Here is a 22120-nt window from a genome sequence, read left to right as displayed (position 1 = left end):
TTATTTAATCTTCCAAACTCTCTGATTATTATTTGGACTTTATTAACACTTAAGACAGCCGGATTCCAGTTTACCCATGGTTGAATGTTAGTGAGGTAGCAGGGTTAGGCCTGGAACGCTGGGTCTCTGAGCCTGGTCCTCATTGCCCATCCACAGAAGGGAAGGTGAAGACCAAGTGAAGAGCTTCTCTCCACGCCTACCTCTCTCCTGTCAGTTTCCCACTCCTCTAGCCTGCCTCTAACACAGGTGGGCATTCTCTGACCCCCATCCTTACATGGCTCCTCAGCAAGTGGTCAGAACAAGTTAAGTGGTGTCCTCAGATCATGGGGCATGTGTGGCTTAAGAGGAGGCCTTCATGCACTGCAGGGCAGGGGGTACAGAGCAGCTGAGAGAAGGGGCAGTCAGGGGGAGCTGGTATGTGTTAGTTGAAGCTTTATAGTGAGGATCTGCAGATTGGTGTTAATCAGAAAGGCCAGTGGTCAGCAGATGACCAGGAACCATTCTGAATAGTTGAAGGCATGGAAGGGAGAGGCTCGAGTTAGATGGAAACAGGGACAGGTTAGGCCAGGAAAGGAGAGGAATGCAGTAGAACCAAGCCTCCAGGAAGGACTGTCCTGTAGTTACCATCTTTCCCACCTGGACTTGGACTGTCTGTATTAAAGAGCCACGAGAAACTACTGTGGAATCAGAAATGGGAAAAGAATGTCACCATCCATATGTGCACAGCACAGCAAGTGCCAATCAGAGAAAGGAGGAGGGGCCACAGTGGAACACAGAGGAACCCTGGGAGGGAAAAGAGAGGAGCTGAGAAGCCTCCTTCACTTTGCGGAGCAGAGCAAGTCTTCCCTGAAGATCTGGGCAGAATGGGGGATAGATAGTCACTTCTCCAACAGTTTCTTGGAACGAGCTGGGGCGGGACAGGGAGGAAGGAAAGGCTGGATGAAAGCGGCTGTTCCCTACTGCTCCTTACCTTTGCTCACCTGCGGCTCACTTCTGTCTACTGTGTACCAGTGGGGGGGGGGGGGGGACGGGGGAGAACAAAAAGCTGTGACCGAAAGACAGACAATATGAGGCACCATCCCCTGTACAGCAGGAGAGTTGGAGAGTAGGTGGGATTAGAGGAAGGGAAAGAGAGGAGCCGAACACAGGCAGGAGAGGAAGATGGTGTGTGTGGCTCAGAGGAAGGTCTGCCATGAGATCAGGGCAGGCAGGGTCTTTTAGAGATTTTCCAGCTAAGGGGAATGCTGGCAGGGCTGAAATCAGAAAGCGGCAGAGGAGCACAGATGCTCTGTAATGAAGACAAAACTGGACGGGGGGGGGGGGGCGCTCTTGCTGCAAGCCATGCCTCCCAGGCCAGTCCTTCAGGTTGCTGCAGACTCAGGGCAGGGACACAAAATCCTGCCAGTAGCTCTTCAAGCCCAGCTGTCCCATCACTCACGCCCGCTGCCCATTGGTTATTTTTGCTATGGAATGTGCCAGCCCCTCGGATTTTCCTGGGGAACAAGGGTTCATGTTACCCCCTCTGTCCACTCAGCTCCTCCAGCTGTGAGATGGTGTATTTGGGGGTGGCCAGGGTCCTCTGGCTGGAAGTAGTGTGGACAGTGCCTTCTCAGTGCACATTTCTACACACGTGTCTCCATGTGGACCATAGGCCACCTGGTTGAGAAACTAGGACACCTGTATGCAGCCAGAAGGTAGAAGGCAGGATTTTAACCTCCCCCTCCTGTATGATGGTACATACCTTTAATTCCAGCATATGAGAGACTGAATTTGAGGCCAACCTGGTCTGCATAATAAACTCCAGGCCTGCCAGGGCTATAAAGTGAGACCCTGTCTCAAAACAAAACAAAACAAGATAATAATAATAATAATAATAATAATAATAATAGGATCTCAAATGTAAACAACTGCAGGAGTCAGATAGAAACAAAACATGAGGGAGGTACTGTAGTGAGCAGTTGAATGTGAGTGTGTTGTCTCACCCAAAACCAAACCAAATTCATTGGGTCTGTCTCTGTATTTATTTCAGTGCCAAGGTTTTAAAGCAATAGGGTCAGGAGACGCACGAACGAACCAGCATGTGGTTCTTTATGACACACTGGTCAATAACCTAGTCAGAGAGTCCAGGCTCCGCGAATTTATTAGCTGTGCATCCTGGGACAAGTGATTGCTTTGTACCTCAGCCTTCCTCTTTATGGGTATTAAATAAATTACACAAAGTCCTCAGCATCATGCCTAGTGCTGACCAAGAAGGCAGTAAACGTTAATAATTAGTACTGTACTCATAGCTGGGACTGGCACCACACCAGTGCGTGCTGGGATGAGGAGCCCTGGAGTGGTACCAGTTCTCTTAGCCTCAGCCCCTTGTCAGTTCAATGGGGATGGGAATACTCCTAAGAATTCTAGGCTCCTGGGGTTGTTTTGAATGAACTGAAGTTTGCAAAGTACTGGATACTTGGCAAATGCTATTGAAGCCTAGCTACATTATTATTAGGAAAGGAAGGCAGACCTTTGTTTAGACGCATTTGTGTTCATGGTGCTGAATAAGGGGGGTGGGCAGTGGAGGGAACACACCAAAATCTTGTGAGTAACTCAATTGTGGGAATACGAGTTGACTTTGATTATTAGCACCTTAGCTCGTGCCGTGTGTGTGTGTGTGTGTGTGTGTGTGTGTGTGCATGTGTGTGTGTTGTGGAGATGGATGGGTGGGAGGGGACAGTACAAGAAGCATTCAGAAATTCAAGTCAAAGAGAGAACCCCCCCTCTTTTCTTTACTGTCCTGAGGAGCCTGGGTCCAAGTCAGCACGTGTCCCCAACCCAAGGACCTTTGTGCTGAGCATAATAACCAAGGCGCCCCCACCCGGCGTTGTGCTCTGAGGTGAGATGTTGGTGCTGTCTGACAGTGTGCCTGTGCGCATGTTTGCGGAGTACGCTAGCGAAGATGCTGCTGACCTTCCACAGCCTGCCTGCTGGAGGAAAGGGGATGCGGCGAGGAGGCCGCCTCTTGCTGCCGACGAAAGTGGCCTGAACTAGAGGCTACTGCACTCCTTTCTGTGCCTCAGTTTCCCCATGTGCCTAGGGCTCGAAAGGCAGATGTGGGGTGGGGGTACAGGCTGTCAGAGTTGGGAGGTGTTCCGTGGGAAAGCTAGAAAGCAGGCAAGTGCTGCCCCAGGGTGGGTAGAAGGGCTGGAAAAGGAAGGGTCGCCAGGTAGGGCTCAGGCTGGCGGAGGAGGGGCGGGCTCTGGGCGCAGCCGCCTTCCTCTTACCCCCACCCCAGCTTCCGAGGCCCGGCGGCTCCTTCCGCCACCCGCGCCGGCTCCGGCCCGCTCCCCAGCTCGCCCCCGGCCCCGCCTCCGACTCCGCCCCGCCCCCGCCTGTCCCCTCCTCGCCCGGCCGCCGGCCCGGCCCCCTCCCCCGCCATGAAGAAGCTGTGGGTGAAGAAGCGTTTCCAGGTGAGGGCTCCGGGGGCGGGCGGCGCCGGGAGGGGGTAGGAAGGGCTGAGCGCCCCGAGGGAGGGCGGGTCACCGCGGCTGGGCCCAGGGGAGGGGGCGCTGGAGTGGCGCTGGCCCCACCCCAGCCCTGCGGAGGGCGACGGGCCGGGCACTGGGGGGGGGGGGGGATGCTGGCCAGCGACTGGAGAGCTCAGGCCCCTCCCCGTGCTGAAGGGCAGAAGCCCCCATTACCCCAAGCCCCTCGACCCCTGGAGGCCCTGGTTACAGTCTCAGCACGCAGCACGCACTGGCTTCTTTGCTATCTCACCACATCCAGCCCTGGCCTCAGTCCCCGCCCGGCTTTTCCTGGGCCCCCTACTCCGCAGCCTTTGGTATTCCGGAGATCCTGAAAGCAAAACTAATGGATCCGCGCTGAGCTCAATAAATTTCCCCAAGCTCTGTCCTGTCCTCTGTGTACTGGGGCCTCCTTCCTGCATTAGCGAGGTGCTGGCCTTTGAGAGATCTTATCCTTTGCCAGCCCCTTACTCTGCCTGCTTGACACCTATCCCAGGTATCTGCCCTTCCTTGCAGCAGGAATCTGTGTCCTCGGCCCTCCACCTCTATTCGTTCTAGCGCCCCCTCCCTTTCCCCTCAGTAGGGCGGATTTCCTCTTCTCCCCTGTGTCACAGGCCGTGCCGCTTTGACCCCAGGCTCACAGGCTCTAGCCCTTAGGAAGTACTTGGGTTTGCTCCACAACCCTGCTGGTCCCTAGCCTTTCTTCCCTGGCTCCTCCCCAAAGCCGAGCTGGATAGCCTAGAGGAAGGAGAACTGAGCCATTATGACTAGAGCAACCTAAAGGCTCTGGTCTCTTTGCCCTGGTCCCTAGTATGAGTTCTTGTTTGATAATAGTAGATTGGGACGAGAGATGTACGGACTCAGGAACAAGCCTCCCCCTCAACTGCTCCTTCTGGCTTTTCTCTTTCAGAAAACCGGCCATTCCCGCCGGGCCTTTGGCCGACTTACCCATGGTGCGTGGACTTCGGGTTGCTGTAGCCCATGCCCACTTCTCCTCTTGGTCCATGCCCCTTCATGAGACACCACAGCCCTGAAGATAGCCCATGAGATGTGGAACCCCCTCCCCATCTATCCATCCCCAAGAAAGACCACTATTCTCTGCAGCTGAGGAAGGCCATAGTATTTGGGAAGGGGCTCCCTAGCACACTCACCATGGGCCTTGGCTCTCTTGTTGTCCATCTGTGGGACCAAGTAAGAGGCATTACATTGCCATGTCCTGGCAACGACTACATGGCCCCTGTTTGTTATGGTACCCAAGGGGAAACTGAGGCACGGAATATGATAGGCTCTGGGATCTTTGCTCCTAACTTAGCCATAGCATTTTTTTGAGGACCATTCAGTAGTAGAGAAGTTCCTGAGGAGGATAATTGCCTCAACACAGTGAAGACAGATGGGAATGCATTCATAGGGAAGAGCCAAAGTACAGTGTAAACACTGTAATAGAAGATGGGCTTGATAGACCTGAGACTGTGGCTGTGCACAAATGTGTGTGTGTGTGTGTGAGAGAGAGAGAGAGAGAGAGAGAGAGAGAGAGAGAGAGAGAGAGAACCAGTAAGTGCTGAGGGTACCAGAATCACTGGGCATTTGAGATGACCATCTAAACATATGGCTCCCCAGTGTTGGTACATTCTGGGGGTCTCCCTCCCCTCCCCATCCTACAGAACATCTCTGGTATCCCTGGGCACCAGGGGCCCTTATACTCCCTATGTTCTGCCTGCCTTCCATGCCCCATCCCACAAACACTCTGATAACTGTCTGTCCACATCTCTCTCCTGCTGCTCCTATGGAAGCGAAGTTTTCCGCTCCTGCAGAAAGCAAAGTTACGGTAGGAAGCTGACTCCTGCCCTAGCCCCTCACTCCCTTTCCCTACCCAGTCTGGGCTTCTCCTCACCCTGCCTCAGTTACACCCTGATGCCTTCTGTTTGGTTTGGGGTTCAGGACAGCCTGGTCCTGCTGTTGGTTGCGTGCCTTGACAGTACAACTCTGAGGTGACTCCTCTTTGTTCCTGGGGTACCGGAACCTAGACTTTTGAACCCTGGAACTTAGGGCCTTGTTATGTGGGATGCCGCTATTCAAGACCTTAAGGTGTTATGGACATGGAGAGGGTGGCAGAGGCCCTGGTAAGCCTTTAAGTGGGTGGGGGTGGCTTATGTGGAGGGGTCCATGGAAGTAAGGGTGATTATCCAAGGGTGAGTGGTTCAGATGGAGCCTGGACACCAGCATGGGAGGGGCTACCTTAAGCATCCCAGGCTGGACCAGGGACAGTCAGGAGCAAAAGAGAGTAGATCGGGTCCTGGAAGCTCTCCCTGCGATTAAGATGGAACTTGCTGTGGGGGAAGCAGGAGGCGACTAGGGAAGAGTTGGAGGCATAGGAAGGAGGTCCTTGCCCACACAGACCCCTTCTTCTCCAGACTCGGAGACTGCTGAGGATGACATCAGCGATGTGCAGGGGACCCAGCGCCTGGAGCTTCGGGATGACAGGGCCTTCAGCACCCCCACGGGTGAGCTTTCTGGGTGCTCCAAGAGCAAACAGACTGGCTTCCTACAAAGGGTGCCTCTGTCTCACTGTGCTCCTTTCTTTAGGGGGCTCTGATACCTTGGTGGGCACCTCCCTGGACACACCCCCGACCTCCGTGACAGGCACCTCAGAGGAGCAAGTGAGCTGGTGGGGCAGCGGGCAGACGGTCCTGGAGCAGGAAGTGGGCAGCGGGGGTGGCACCCGCCCCCTCCCAAGCAGCCCAAGGCAAGCACAGACAACCGGGGCCGGGCCACGGCACCTGGGGGTGGAGCCGCTGGTGCGGGCATCGCGAGCTAATCTGGTGGGCGCAAGCTGGGGGTCAGAGGATAGCCTTTCGGTGGCCAGTGACCTGTATGGCAGCGCATTCAGTCTGTACAGAGGACGGGCGCTCTCGATCCACGTGTAAGTAATGGCCTCACCCGGGCCCACACTGTCTCATCTCACCATGCTGCCCCTGTGCGCTGCCCCATCACTGCTCCATAAGCCTCCATCCAGCCTCCTCCGCCTCACCCATCTCCGTGCACCCCATTCCCCTCGGCTTCCACTCCTGGCACTGGCTACACTCTCTTTCCACACCACGCCCTCCTTTGCCATCGCCACCCACGGCCTCCTGCTCCCACCTGTGCAGGCTCACAGTGCCATCTTCATGGTCTTGAGGACCCCTCTGTCCCTTCCTCTTCTCTTCTAAGAGCTTCAGTTTGTCAGGGCCCCTCTCCCGCCTCGCCCATGTAGGCTCCAGTTGTCCCAGGATTCCCCCCCACACGAGGGCCCCCTCCGTGCCTGCTGTCTCAGCAGCTGCCGCCTTTTCATCTCTCTGCACATTCCTGTTCCCATGTGGGCCTTTCTCTGGGAGGAACAGAACCTTTCTGCACGGCAGCTCCCGGGAGAGCAGGAGAGAGCAGGGGAGCGAGACAGCACCCAGGAGAGAGAAGCCAGAGAGGTGGTCAGGGGCACCTGGGGAAAGGGGCCTGCAGACCCCGGGAGGATGTGGGCTGTGGGGAGGCAGCGGCTGAGAGAGGAGGAGGGGGTGGGGATGGGGAGCTGTGGTGGAGGTGGAGGGTTGGAGGAATAGTGGCAGGGGGGCATGGGATGATCTCATGGATAGCACCTGAGGATGGGCCCATGGCTGACCTGGTAGGGGGTGATGACAAATGGAGGTGCTGGGGTGAGGTCCTCAAGCCATTTTTGGAGATTTAAGGGATGGCAGAAACAGGAGGGGGTGTATAGCGGAAGAGGGGAGTGGCTGACGAGAGATGTGATGGAGGGTATCTGGGTATCCGAAGAGGGGCTTGGTTTGTGATGGGTGTGGGTGCTGGGTAGACATGCAGGGCAGGGTAACAAGGGCTCTGGTGTGATTTTTAAGAGGGTGGCTAGACTGGCTAGTGATGGGCAGGGGAGAGGCCTAGGTCCATGGCAGGCGCCTAGGGTGCTCCTTTGGCTTATCTTATTGGTGTTATCAGGCACTCCTTCCCTGCCTTTCTTTCCCAGGCCCCAGCTTGAGCCTGGAGTTGCTATGGCAACATCAGAGGAACCCATTTCCTTAGTGATATCTATGGTACAGAGTCTGGCCTGGAGCTGAGAGCTGCCCGAGCTGCCGGCAAGAGGTCTCCTCTGCTGTCCCTAATTTCTCTTCTGGCTTCGCCCAGTTCCCAGAAACCTGTCCTTAAGGACTCTGCTGCCCCTCCCTCACAGTAGCCGGTCTCCTGGCAAGCATCTGAGGCTTTTCTCCTTTAGCCCTTCCCCCTCTTCCAGGCAGGGGCGGGGCTACAGCGTGGGCGGTGACTCAGGTAGTCTAAAATATCCTTACATCGAAGCGTGCATAGAACTTATGCTCCTGGGTATACTGTTTCTTCTCCTGCCGTGTTCTCAGATACCCAGACAGCTGGGAGGGAGCGGAGGCTTAGGGATCAGGCTATCTGTATTTCATCCCCGATACCACTTCTTGGACTGCCACCTTAGGAGGGCACTGGCCCTCCTTGACTCAACCTCAGTTTCTTTATCTGTAAATAGGGACAATATCAGTTCGTCCATCGAGGGACTTTTGTAAGGATTTAAATAACTCAGTGCAGGTGGAGCCTTAATTCATGCCTGACTCACACTAAGTATCCCATGAGCTTGCTCGTGGGTTTTCAGCTCTGATCCGTCAGGTACGGTAAGAGCCGGTCTTCGTGTGTAACATGCCCTTTCCCCATACGGATGGGGGGAACTGAGCTCTAGCTCCTGGGCCCCAAAACTCTGTTTGACCAGGAGGCACTTTGAGTGCACAGGCTTCTTCACTCCCCATGCTCCCATGATCTTTGTTCTGCCCCAGTTGGTAGTTATTTCTGCGCGGGACTAGTTCTCGGGGTGCCCCCTTGAAGGAGAACTTCTGTCCTTCTCAGACAGGTTTCCAAGAACGCAGATTTTTTTCCCCAGGCGGGGTAAACAGGGACTGCACTGGGGGAGATTGATCAAGAGGCATGGCTCTGGGATAGGACTCTGCCCTCTCAAAGCAGTTGCTTTTCTGTGAAGGACAAGTATCCCGTCCAGACTGGGCAGGGCTGCTGTGGGGACCAGCCTGGGGCAGGAATGAGTAGGGGGCGCATTCCTGAGAGGAGCCCCTCCCCATCTACCCTTCGTGTTTTCTTTCACCATCTCATCTTTGAGTCCTCAGCTTCCTTCTTTTCCTCTCCCTCACGCTCAGTTCTTGCTGTGTCCCAGCTTTCAGGGCTGGGGGGAGGGGCTGGCCAGAACCCCTGAGGCTGAGTCTGTATCTGGACCCAGCTAATATCTGGGTCTGGTGCATGAGCCGCTGGCCTCTCCCCAGCACCTGCTCTGGCTGTGCCCTCGTGGGGGTGGGGGTAGGGCAGGAAAAATCTGGCCCATGTCACCCCAAGCCTGCCCAGCATGCCCCACTGCCCAATCCCTCTTACAAGCCAGGGGTCTTGGAGGAAAGGCCCCCTGAGTCCTCCACCCCTCTCGGCCTTGGTTCTGCAGCAGTATTCCTCAGAGTGGATTGCGCAGAGAGGAGCCTGACCTTCAGCCTCAGCCAGCCAGTGATGCCCTTCGTCCACGCCCTGCCCTTCCACCTCCCTCCAAGTCCGCGCTGCTTCCCCCACCATCACCTCGGGTGGGTAAGAGGGCTCTGCCAGGATCTAGTGCCCAGCCCCCAGCTACTCCCACTTCGCCCCATCGGCGTTCTCAGGAGCCCTCGCTGCCTGAGGACACCATCTCCGAAGAGAAGCGAGGGAAAAAGCCTAAGTCATCAGGGCCGTCGCTGGCGGGCACTGTGGAGTCCCGGCCCCAGACGCCACTGAGCGAGGCCTCGGGTCGCCTGTCAGCATTGGGCCGCTCACCCCGGCTGGTGCGCGCCAGCTCCCGCATCCTGGATAAGTTGCAATTCTTTGAGGAGCGGCGACGCAGCCTGGAGCGCAGCGATTCGCCACCAGCGCCCCTGCGGCCCTGGGTGCCCCTACGCAAGGCCCGCTCGTTAGAGCAGCCTAAGTCCGAGGGCGGCGCTGCGTGGGGCACACCAGATACCTCGCAGGAGGAGCTGCGGTCACCCCGGGGCAGTGTGGCAGAGCGGCGTCGCCTGTTTCAGCAGAAGGCGGCCTCGCTGGATGAGCGCACGCGACAGCGCAACGCAGCCTCGGACCTCGAGTTCCGCTTTGCCCAGGAGCTGGGTCGTATCCGCAGATCTACGTCGCGGGAGGAACTGGTGCGTTCGCACGAGTCCCTGCGTGCCACGCTGCAGCGCGCCCCATCTCCCCGAGAGCCCGGCGAGCCCCCACTCTTCTCCCGGCCCTCTACACCCAAGACTTCACGGGCGGTGAGCCCGGCCGCCACCCAGCCGCCTCCTCCCAGCAGCGCGGGCAAATCTGGGGATGAGCCTGGGAGGCCCCGCATCCGAGGACCAGTGGGCAGGACTGAACTAGGGGAAGGCCCGCAGCAGGAGATTAAGCGTCGGGACCAGTTTCCCCTAACCAGGAGCAGAGCCATCCAGGAGTGCAGGAGCCCTGTGCCGCCGGGCACTGCTGATCCCCCAGAAAGCAGGACAAAAGCGCCCTCTGGTCGAAAACGGGAACCCCCTGCCCAAGCGGTGCGCTTTCTGCCCTGGGCCACTCCGGGTGTGGAGGGCGCTGTTCTGCCCCAAACCTTGGAGAAGAACAGGGCCGGGCCTGAGGCTGAGAAGAGGCTTCGCAGAGGACCTGAGGAGGATGGTCCCTGGGGACCCTGGGACCGCAGAGGAACCCGCAGCCAAGGCAAAGGTCGCCGTGCTCGGCCCACGTCCCCTGAGCTCGGTAAGAGCACAGAGAGGGCAGAGAACAGCAAGGGTGAGCAGGCTAAGGGAACAGCAAGACTGCTTGGCCAAGCAAGTTTTGTTTGCTGCTTTTATTATTGACACAGGGGCTGGGATAAAGGTGCCATGTTAGAATCTGCTACTGCTAAGAAGGAAATGAGTGTGCTCAGTAGAGCAGAGATGTGAGCGAAGCCCGGGTGTCTGCTGTATGTCCTTTAAGGTCCAGTGAACTGCAAGGCAGTGAGGCCAAGGACCAGCAACTGGAAGAGGCGCTGGCTGGAACCTAAGGAGTTTTCATGACCCCCCCCCTTTGTGGGAAGAGATAGCCTAAAGTTACTGAAAAACCGAAGCATCCCTAACCCTTTGCTCTCTCGAACCGCACCCCCCACTACCCATTCCAGCATTAGTCCCTATCCCGCTGGGGCCACAAAGGTCAGATCCACACTCACCTTCTAGCTTCCTTTGACTCATCCTTGCATCCTACCTCACTGATCCCTATGGATCATGCGCAGCATCACCAACAGAATGCTACTGTCCCTAACCCTGAATATGTCTAACAGCAACCCAGGGCCTGTACCTGGAGAAGCAGAGGAAAACACCCTTCACCTTCCCCCACGCCCTGATGCTTTCCCCCAGTGTATCCCAGGGTCTGCCAGTACCCGTATTATTTATTGCACTTACAGCCTTGTAATATTCTCTATCAAAATTATTTTTCATTTCCAGATCGGCCCCTCAAAATCTTTAGACACGTGTAGGCTTCCATTCATCCTCCTTACCTCCATTACTGTTTCCACCACAGTGTCCCAGATGTGTCAAGTAGGCCCATAGCGACGTTACTTCATTTCCGCCTCTGTGCCAGTTGCACAAGGCGCTGGATGTCATGCCTTTATCTTCCCCATACCGTAGCTGAGGCTCAGAGAGATGCTCTCATTTGCTGAAGGTGATACAGCTAAAAAGACAACCAACCTGGGATCCCCACTGCCCTTTCTGCTACCTATGTAGTCTCTTATCTAGCTGATAAAATGGTAGAGGTAAAAAGCCCCAGGGGAGGGGTTAGAGGAAAAGTGTTTACCCAGTGTGCTAAAGGCCCTGAGTTCAACCTCCAGCATACGTTCGGAAGATACCTAGGGAGAACCACAACAGCGATTTTTATCTGTGAGTATAGTATCCAAAAGCTTGTACCATATCTTCTTTCCTGTTGTATTCCTGGCGCTTGGTGTGTAGCAGGCAGTTAAGTATAGTGTTGCTGTTTGCTGAAGGGACCTAATCAAAACTGATCTTCGTAGGCCCTCTGACTACCACTGCCTCTTCGGAATCTGTGGCCTTATACACATTTGACTATCCCCCTCACCTCACCCCTCATTTCCCTGTGAACCTAGTATTGCTGCTTAGGTCATAGGGGACTGGTAGCTTATTCTCTGTCCGTTGCTGCTTAGACGGTCTGTGGTCCTCAGAGTGCCAGGCCTGACATAATGGCCAGTTCGTGTGAAGACACCCCTGGTGTATCCCACTGCCCTCCAGAAGCCAGCACCAATTGTGAATGAAGTAGACTCTCCGTTGCCCTGTACTGATGAAGAACCTTTGCTCTGGCTTCCCTCTTCCTTTGTCTTAGGGCACTCAAGACAGAGGCCTTTGCTATCTTCAGAGGCTGCCTTCCAGAAACTCCTCATGCTGAGTTTTGGTTTTCTAGGATTCTGTACCACCAACATCCCATCTCCCCACAAATGTCCCCTGATGCCCCACAAGGCTGACGTCCCCTTCCTCTCTCTACCCCCGCTCCTGTGTCCGGCAGAGTCCTCAGACGACTCCTATGTGTCTGCTGGAGAAGAGCCTCTGGAGGCACCAGTGTTTGAGATACCCCTGCAGAACATGGTGGTGGCGCCGGGAGCTGATGTGTTACTTAAGTGTATCATCACCGCCAACCCCCCACCCCAAGGTGAGCTGCGGGGAGGGCTGGAGGCTGGCAGGTGTGGTGGGGAACCTGTGGTATGGGAGCAGGGTAGGTTTCCCGGAATCCTCTTATGTCAGGGAGGGGAAGAGGAAAACTGTCAGTTCACGGGGCTGCCTGGACTCTGCTGTATTCGGCAAGGTTGTAGGGGTAGGCAGCCTGAGCCTCTGGAGTGAGGGCAGATTCCTCAGAATTCTCCTGAGGGAGGAAAGCTGGAGGTACCCTAGTTGGTAGAGTGCTTGCCAAGCACACGCAAGATTCTAAGTTTGACCTAGAGCCCTGCAAAGGGTGGGGGAGCATCCATAATCCCAGCTACATAGCAAACCTGGACTGCATGGCATCTTATCTCATTTTAAAAGTTAAAAAATATATATTGGCATTGGAAAACATGTCGGGTGGTAGGGTGGTGGGTAGGAATGGAATTCCCCAGCGAACCCTTTGTGGCCATGATGAGCTGGTTCTTCCTCTTCCCCCACAGTGTCCTGGAAAAAGGATGGGTCAACACTGCACAGTGAGGGTCGCCTTCTCATCCGATCCGAAGGCGAGAGGCACACACTGCTGCTTAGGGAGGCCCGGGCTGCTGATGCTGGGAGCTACACAGCCACTGCCACCAACGAACTGGGCCAGGCTAGCTGTGCTTCCACACTGGCCGTAAGACCTGGTAGGGAGTCTTCCAGATTGGGTTCTGGTTGGGGTGAGCTGTGGCACCTCCTGGGGAACGTGAGGATGTGGGGTCAGAGTCTCTGCACTTGTGCCTAAGCACTTGGCTTCCCAGTGTGTGCAATCCTTCCTTACGATGGGTCTGACTCTCTGGAGGAGGCAGCAGAAGTGCTCCTAGTCTCATGACAAGGACACTCTCATCCAGAAAAGTCCATGAAGTTGGTGAAATTCATCCTTGAACGTCCTTTAAATGTTATCTTTCCAAAACGATTCTCTGAATGGGGTCTGTGGAAAGGCCAATAGTCTTTGAGTCTCTAAGAAAAATAATGTCTTAGTTCAAAGGATTTAAAAGGCACCAAATGCTTCTGAGGTTATTTCTTTCCAGGACGAGAAGAAAGCAGAAAGTAAGAAACAAGGGCCCAAGGGCTGTTTCCATTCCTGTTGGATCCCAGGCCCTACAGAGGCTGCAGCTGAGTACCATTCAGAGATGGCCATTCTGAGCCTGCCTGGTCTATTTTTACTTGGTGTCAGGCTACTTCCTTTGGGTTTCAACCGGGTAGCTTTCTGGTTCAGGCAAGACTAGATCAGTGTCTATGTGCATGGAAGTGCTACTCATTAGGTGGTTGGGTCTAACAGTGTGCTGATGGTGGGCAGGAGGAGAGGATGAAGAGGGTGTTAACCAGGAAATGGTACTGGTGAAACCCACAGTGTTACCAATGAGTATCCAAACTAGTTAGGAGGCCAGAGCTCAGAGACCAGTGTTCTGGAATGCTTGCATTGAGACTTCAGGGTCCCGGAGGAGGATGGGAGCCGGCACACCGTGTCTTGTGCCTTTCTTCCATTCAGTGTTGCAGGTACAAGCTCAGAAACCATGCATGCATTGTTTTAGCTTCAACCCTCAATGCATTCCCAATTCAGGAGTTCTTGGTGGGCTCCGGTATCGGCATTTGGGCCGTGTTAGTTCCTTTGGTGGCATGTCCGTCTTGTGGTCTTCTTCCTCCATTCCACATGCCTCCCTGGAGCCGTTCAAGGCTTTCTCCTTTCTCCTCACCTCCCACTATGCTGAATCATGCCCACCCCTCCACTTCATGCCTCCACCCTTCCATCACCTCTGGGATCTGGCTTCTGACTCAGCTCCCAGCTCTCCTAGGAGCCCAGGCCTAGCTCCAGAGCTCCAGTCAATACCTGGCTTGGACTGAGAGCTGGCAAGAGGTGTGGTGTGAGATGCCCCAGTACTGGCTGGTGGCCATCCGGGAGCCTTTTAAGGTTGGGAAAGCAGCTTGGGGCACGGCAGCTGTCAGCACTTGACTGGGAGTTCTGTGTTTGCCACGTTGAGTCTCCTGAGCTTCAGTTCCCTCATTTGTAAACCAGAGATAATTATACCATCCTCACGGATGGAAGCCAGTGTGCGAATGAGCTTTATGAACTGTAAAGCTGTAGACAAATGTTAGTTGTTAGCGTCTGAGGGTGATGTTGTGCACATCAGCCCAGCTTTCCGTGAGGATCTGGAAAGTGCCTTGTCCTTCCCTGCCCCTTTCTTTATGCTGTCTGTGCCTTGGGGACTCCACTCCTGCTTTTCCAAAGTCACTATCATTTAGCCCCTCCCTATTTCCAGCCCCTAGGGGGCCCTCAGCTTGGCACATCTCTATGCTTGCTTCATCCCGAGGACCCAGAAAACTTATGTCATCCTAAGTTATGTCATCAGGTTACACCAAGCATTGCAGCAGCCCCCCTAAGTCAGACTGGCTCCAGGGCCCAAGAGGCTGGCATGCAGGTCCAACCTCAGCACTGATTATGGACCAAGCTGACTTTCTTACCCTACAAGGCACTGTTTGGTCTAGAGTGGCTGGATGGAGGCCAGGGGGCCCAGAGAGTAGCTGGAGCAGGCAGAACCAGCAGTGGCAAAGACATTTGGGAATAGAAGGGGTCTCAGACCAGGCATCTGTAGGTACTGAAGAAGGGGGCTGGGAGAGTGTCTGGCTGTGGGGTACTGGGAGTATGTGGAGGGAAGTGGCACTGTCTTACGGAAAGAGACTTGTGTTGAGCCGCTGCCCTTTCTTACTACCTCCCCACCCTTACACTCAGTGCCATGGAAACCAGGCTGGATGCCCAGTGCACTCCAGGGGTGCCCACCCCATCAGGGCCTGCTTTTAAGACCCACAGATGTCAATTCTTGGTTGGGAACCATAGTAACTAGAATCTAGGCAACTCTAAAATATAACCATGGCCCAGGGAACAGGGACTACTGTGAGGGCTGTCTTGTCTGAGCCCTGAGTCCCTCTCACCCAGTAAATAACTCCCAAACTGAGTATAGATGAGAAAGTCTCTGGAGTGTGAGAATGCCTAACTGAAGTGAAACTTCTGATAGCTGTCACATCTGTCACACAAGACTCTTTTGAGGACCCCCTGGTGCCAGGTGCCCTGCCTCTGAATAGTTGCTTCTATCTGCAGAGTGTCATGTACTTTTTGCAAATCTTTTCATGTGTCTTTCCTCAGGCTATATTGCATCCTGTACGTGTGTGTGTGTGTGTTTGTATAGATGGAGGTGTGTGTATGTATAGATGGAAATGTGTGTGCATGTGTGTGTTATTCCCATCTTACAGATGAAAAAAAAAACAAATCAGTATGATTATATAGAGGTTGAACCAGGCCAGCAGTCTGGGAATCTGCCTAGGAATTTTATTAATAGTATGTGATATAGTAATGGAAATTACTTATCTGAGTAACAAATTAGTGTGTGTCTTGTGTAAAAACAACCACACTCTGGTATTTGCTGAGTGCTTCCTAGGTACTGGGCTCACTGAAGATTACATAGTCACATTTAGCCCAGCTCTGTGAAGTAGGTTTGGTTGTTGTGCCCATATCACTGATGAGGTAACTGAGGCTAGGGGTTAGCAAGGTGCTCCAGCAAAGTGCTGACCCCCGAACCTTGCAAAGCAAGGGAAGTGAACTGGGTCTGAACTGTGCAGTGTGGTATAATATACTAATCTCACATGGCATCCAGCTCTTGAGGTGTGGCTAGTGCAGTTAGGAACAGTTTTTGTATAATGTCATCTTACTTGTTATGCATGTTAATAGTCTTAGCCACTGCTTCTGCCTCTGGAGTTAGGATGCTAAGCCAGGGCAACTGGTGGCTGAATATCCCTAACCATTGCACTGTATGGTCTTCTTTTCTGCTACTCTGAGGAGATTGCAGCTAAGGTATTCCCTGAGCTTGGAGGGAGGTATTGCCCAGGTCTCTATGGTAGTCAGATTTGTGGCTCTGGTCCTGTTGATTCCTGGTGCTCTTGGGTCCTTTCTGCTATGAAGGCTGACAGGAGGCCCTCTAGGGCTGGCCAGGAGGAAGGAGGCTCGGAGTGCTCCATCCTCCATTCTACTGCCTGCACCTCTCATGTATTTGAACCCAAGGTCTAGCATTTCCCAGCCAAGACCTTGGCCTCTTCACTCTTTTTTTTTTTTTAATTTTTATTTATTTATTTATTATGTATACAATGTTCTGTCTGTGTGTATGCCTGCAGGCCAGGAGAGGGCACCAGACCTCATTACAGATGGTTGTGAGCCACCATGTGGTTGCTGGGAATTGAACTCAGGACCTTTGGAAGAGAGGGCAATACTCTTAACCGCTGAGCCATCTCTCCGGCCCCGGCCTCTTCACTTTTTGCCTTAGCTGGCCTCATTTCTGGTTTTGTTGTTGTTGTAAGTGTCTTGTAAGGATGATCTTAATGGATGAGCTATGTACTCAGTAAGACTGGTGAGGTTCTGCGGGGACAGAAAATTGGCCTCCAATATTTGGACCAGGAGACAGCCATCACTGTGACTTATCTTAGTCTTATATTTGAGATCACCACTAACATGTTAAAAAAAAAAAAGAGGCGGGGGCTGGAGAGATGGCTCAGAGGTTAAGAGCATTGCCTGATCTTCCAAAGGTCCTGAGTTCAATTCCCAGCAACCACATGGTGGCTCACAACCATCTGTAATGGGGTCTGGTGCCCTCCTCTGGCTAGCAGGCATATACACAGACAGAATGTTGTATACATAATAAATAAATAAATAAATAAATATTAAAAAAAAAGAGGCTATAGTAAATATGAATACATCATGAATACAAAAGGAACAGGAGAAAACTGTGCCACTAACCTCTACCCTCTTTCCCTGGTCTGGGCCTAAGTGACCATCTGCACAGTGTCAGGCTCTTCCCTAGCAATGACAGTGGCCGCTGATAGATGAGCTCGCTGAATGCCACAGTCCTGTTATCCATTTCACTGGGATCTGGACAGCGCTGGAGAAAGCAGAGTGCCAGACTCAGGCCTCTCTCCCAGCCCCTGCCTGTCAGCATCAGTGGGTACCTGTGGTCTGACTCCCCAAGGCTGTTATTCAGAATGGGGTTTATCTATCACCCACCACCTGTCCCGAGAATGGAGACTAGTTTAGTGCGGATGCAAGCAGCTTAGCTGACCCATCCAGCCCGGTCATATGTGAGAAACTCAGCACGCACCTGGCTGAGTCAGGCTAACCCTGTGAAATTCTCACCAGTGTTTCATACATTTTAAACCAAACCTGAAACACTCTCAGCAGTGTTTCTTCTCGCCCCAGGGAATTCTGGGGAAACGGTCTCACCTGCAAGCCCAGCCCTCATTTCCCCTCACTTGGTCACTGGCCATCACTGTGGCAGCCTTCTCAGTAAGTGCCTAGATAGAATCCCACAAGGCAGTACATACAGAGGGTAGAGGCGAGCCCTGCCCGCATGGAAGAGCTGGTTAATCCCCAAACTACCCTTCTTTCTCCGCAAACTCTATGGAGTTCCTTTTGACCTTCAGGGCAAAGGCCAGTCCTTGAGCAGGCCCCCACTTCCTAGACAAAGAGGTTGCGGGTCCCTTAGGGTGCTGGGAGGTAGCAAGAGATCCCTGCTCTCACACTGTTGCCCCTTTCTTCCTTGCCTTTTCTTTTTTCTCTCACTTGATCTTTTTCTATTTTTTATCTCTCATTTTATTCACCAATTTTGGATCATTTTCCAAGCTAAAGAAAAATGCAACTGAAAAAATTGTTCCACCCGTCTCTGTGTAACAACTCTGGCTGTCCTGAAATTCACTCTGTAGACAAGACTGGCCTCAAATGCCCGGAGAGCCACCTGCCTCTGCCTCCCCAGTGCTGGGAGTGAAGGCGTGCACCACCACACCCATGGCCCCGTCCTTCTTATTTATTTGTTTATTTATTTTTATTTTTATGTGAATTGGTGTTTTGTCATGGGTGCCAGATCTCCTGGAACTGGAGTTTATACAGTTGTGAGCTGCATGTGGGTGCTAGGAATTGAACCCAGGTTCTCTGGAAGAGCAGCCAGTGCTCTTAACCAATGAGCCATCTCTCCCTCCACCCCCACTTTCTTATTTTGCCACCTACCTCTGTTCCCAGACAATTGACAGGCCTCTGAGCCTACACTTTCTACCTTGTGTAGGTTTTAGCTATTTTTTTTTTAATTTCTCTAAAGCAAATATCACTTCTTCCCTCATTCCCAAAGCTATGGCCTTTATTGGGTCCTCCCTTGCCTTTGTTTCCATTCCTGCTCACTGTTCTACTCTGGCCAGTCTTCCTTACCAAAGTCTTCTAGCTACTGTATCTTTCCACATCTTGGTCTTTGCAGCCACTCCTGGAGGCCCTGCTAGACAGATTAGGGGCTATGTGGATTGAAAGGCTGGGGGAAGAAATAAGCATTGTCCAGGAAGTTCAAGCCCTGGATAAAGAACCTATGGAGACTGGGGAGGACACACCGAGTAATAAGACTCCGTCTGAGATGGGAGGTTGGGATGGCATCAGAGACCACAGTGGCATGGTCCTCTGAGTCCTTGGAAACAACAGCATCCCTTGGGAATGTGCTAGATATGCAGACTTGTCCTACCTACCAACCCAAGCCTGTAATCCTAGCTACTGAGGAGGCTGAGATCATAACCTGCTAGGGATACAGAGTGAGTTCAAGGCCGCCCTGGGCGACACAACGAGACCTAGTCTCAAAATAAGCAGTGAAAAGGGGCTCAGTGGAATGCTGGCATAGCACACACAAGGCCCTAAATTCAATTCCCAACACTACAAAACAGATAACCCAGACAGACTGCAGGCTCCAGGACAGACCAAAAATCAGAAACCACAGGGGAGGATCCCAGGGGGCTGTAGTTCCTAGAATTCTCCAGGTGGTTCCAAAGCCCAACAAACTTTGAAAACAAACCAGCCAAGATGGACAGGAGTGGTGGTGCACGCCTTTATTCCTAGCCCTCAGGAGGCAGAGGCAGGTAGATCTCTGAGTTCAAGCTCAGAGTGAGTTCCAGGACAGTCAGGACTGTTACACAGAGAAGCCCTGTCTTGAAAACCAAAACTAAAAACCAAAACAAAGCAAAAAAGAAAAAAGAAAGAAGGAAGGAAAGGAAGTAAAGAAAGAAAGAAAAAGAAAACTAACAATCGCTGGTGTGGATTAAGGACCAGGCTAGCTAGTGCAATTGGAAACACAAGGGCTGTCGAACCAGACTTCTGGGTTTACAGCTATGCTCTGAAGTGGAATGGCCAAGTGTTCTAAGACTCAGCAAAACCACCTCTTTGGGTCCCCATCCCCCACCCCGTTCCATCATGAGGATTTGCCCAGGTCTTTCATGTGCCTAAGAATCCCTAGAGCGCTTTTGAAAAAGAAAGACGGCTTTTGACTTCTCTCTTCAGAAAATCAATTCTGTAGGCTGGATAAGGTTTAAGAATCTGTATTTCAAAATCAGCCCCAAGTGGTGCTGATGTGGGTGGTTTAAGCATCACTCTGACAGTCCTGATGTAAAGGGCCTTGGGTGATGCCATTTGTGTGCCAGATACTGGGTGGAGCAGAAGCTATGTGTGCACTTGGAACCAGCTGCATGCACTGGCCCAAGGAGCTCCTGCTTTGGGGGCTTTGGGGCTGACCTGAAAGCACTGTAGAAAGGGCAGCTATGTGAACAGTCAGCACATGAAGATCTGGGTCAAAGGCTAAGGCGTGGTCCTTTCATGGGAAGGGTCGGGAGAACCAGCTCCCTATTTCCTTGCTGGTGTAAGTGTATCCCCAGCGATAAAATCTGGGTTTGTAAGTAAATGGATCGGGCCTGAAATGATAGGGTCTGGCTTCAAAGGTGATTTTGCTCAGGTGGCAAATGGGAGCTTAGGATCCTCCGTCAACCTCCTCGGTGACACAGTTTGGGCATATGGTGTAGCAGAGACCAATTCCTTTTCGCAGAAAACACTCTTTCTACCCCTCTGGAACCTGATCCTCTCTCCATCCAGCCTGGCTAGCAACCTGACCAAGAGACTTGACCTAGACTTGCTGCTGATTGGCAGGATAACACCTAGGTGCTATTCCCCCGGTGGCCACCAGGGGCCTCTGAGGCACTCACAGACCTTTGTCAATCAGACTTAACTCTTTGCCCCGCCCTCCTTTCCTCAACCTTGGAGCTGCCTCAGCACTGTCCAGCCTGGAGGTGACCCTGGTGCCAGGAATCTAAGCTCCGTGGAAGGAGAGGAGCCCCTTCTTCCCGGGGTTGTGGCTATGATCTCAGTGTCAGCTGGGAGCCACGCCTCCAGTGGCAAATGCCGTTCTGATTTCTCTCTCCTCCCCAACCTTGAGACGGCCAACCTGAAGCTGAAATGGGCCCTCCTCTCGTTCCCCACCCCTCGTCCTCACTGGTAGTGCTGGGAACACAGGTCATAGCTTGGGAATGTGGCCCTGGTTGGAGGGAGGGGATGAGGGAGAAGGACTTGCAGCCACAGCTCAACCTTGTCTGTACCGCTCTTTCCAAGCCCCTTCCCCACTCGCGGGGTGCAAATGGGTGCGGCGAGGACTGACCGTTGATGGGGAGCAGGCCTCACTTTTCTTGTTATGGACCCTGGTGGGCTGATGGGTGAAAGGCAAGTTACCGGCAGGGCCCAGTAGAGCCCATGGTTGAGCGGATGCAGGACTGTGTCCTGAAGCACCTGCTCTCCCAGATTCGCCTAGTGCAGGACCTGGGAGGCAACAGCCACGTGATCTGTTTCCTTAGGTTGACAGGGGACAAATCTGGGAAGGAAGGCCAATGCCCTGCCAGTTCTTTGGTTCTCTGTGTCTGAGAGAGCTGGCTGTGGGGTTTAAGTTCTAGTCATGCAGTCTCATGTCAAGTCTTGTTGGTTTGGGCTAAGCAGGGGGTAGCATAGAGTCATTTACTTTTGGCACTTCTTATGGTGGGTCAGTCAACACTTATGGCCCAGGCAAGGCTACTAAATGCCGCAGTGCGGGGTCATCCTACCTCTATCCCCCCCTGAGGGCTGGGGTCCCCACACCTGGAGTCCAAGCCCTACGGAAGTGCTCAGCTCTTGTCAGTGTCCCAAGCTGTAATGAGAAGAAAGGCAGACGCTGGCTGCTTGGAATGAGCAGTGGCTAAATTCAGCTGGGCTGGACTCCGCCCCTCCCCCTGTTCCTATGCCGCAGCTCCTGGGGCTGCTCCCTGTGGTCTCGGCAGGCACCACCTTCCCAACTAGCGCCTGCCTGCTGCCCAGCCTCTCGCTGGCCACCCCCACCTCCTCCTTCCCCCTCCTAGGCTCTCTTCCCCTCCCCCAGGGCCGGCTCAGTGCGGGGCCTCCACTGGGTCAGCGAGTGAGTGGGGCTGGGCAGGCTGAACGCCTGCTCCCTGGGGAGCTAAGGCCAGTGGGCCGTGGGCAGGAGGGCCTGGTGCCAGGGCAGAAGCTTAAGGAAGGTACAGGCCGGGGTCCGTGTGCAAAGTCTCAGGGTGAGTTTGGGGTGCAGTACTGCTGGGGGCTTGGGGTTGGAGAAACAGGAGGAGGGGCCAGGGGGCTGTGGCAGATTCGTGTCTGTATTTGGCAGTCGGATAAGCGCCAGCTCAGCGAGGCTGGGCCCCTGGCCAGTTGGAGGGGAGAGCTCCAGGGCCCTGGGGACACCCCTCCCCCAAGGCAGATTCAGGTGTCCCCCTCCTCTTTTCCTAGGCTGAATCACCCTTTCCTATGGATGATTCTAACTATGCTTTCCTCTCCCCTGAGAATCTGGGGTTCATGCTGTAGTTATGGGGCCAACAGGTGCCCCTGGGGAAGCTGAGAAGGGAGAGGGGGAAGGGCTGCCTGGACACTGCCACCTCATTGGCCCTGGACAGAGGTCAGGATGGGGCTTGTCTGAGGTGTGTGTTCTTTCTGCGCCAGCTCACCTAAAAAACTAGTGTCCTGGT

General features: G+C 53.7%; 1 protein-coding gene across 9 annotated transcripts in view; it reads left to right on the top strand.

Annotated features, from left to right (window-relative positions):
- The first annotated feature begins 3273 nt into the window (after nucleotides 1–3273).
- Nucleotides 3274–22120, top strand: part of Speg (striated muscle enriched protein kinase) — a 49815-nt gene continuing 30968 nt past the window's right edge. For 3 of the 9 annotated variants that reach the window (XR_007595212.1, XM_050161020.1, XM_050161026.1), the window contains exons 1-7: nucleotides 3371–3452; nucleotides 4417–5331; nucleotides 5918–6007; nucleotides 6090–6426; nucleotides 9001–10304; nucleotides 12096–12239; nucleotides 12730–12912. Coding sequence is in view for 8 of the 9 variants with exons in the window: in XM_050161020.1 (XP_050016977.1) it covers nucleotides 5112–5331; nucleotides 5918–6007; nucleotides 6090–6426; nucleotides 9001–10304; nucleotides 12096–12239; nucleotides 12730–12912 (2278 nt within the window). In the remaining variant the exon portion in view is untranslated. Of the gene's footprint in view, nucleotides 3453–4416; nucleotides 5332–5917; nucleotides 6008–6089; nucleotides 6427–9000; nucleotides 10305–12095; nucleotides 12240–12729; nucleotides 12913–17056; nucleotides 21671–22120 lie in introns of those variants that run through there. The other 6 variants (XM_050161024.1, XM_050161021.1, XM_050161022.1 and 3 more) reach the window with 6 other exon arrangements.

This window comes from Alexandromys fortis, unplaced genomic scaffold (genome assembly GCF_014885135.2).
Source record: "Alexandromys fortis isolate MF-2015 unplaced genomic scaffold, M_Fortis_MF-2015_v1.1 scaffold_98, whole genome shotgun sequence".
Taxonomy (NCBI): Eukaryota; Metazoa; Chordata; class Mammalia; order Rodentia; family Cricetidae; genus Alexandromys; species Alexandromys fortis.
This window is presented reverse-complemented; position numbering and strand designations above follow the sequence as displayed.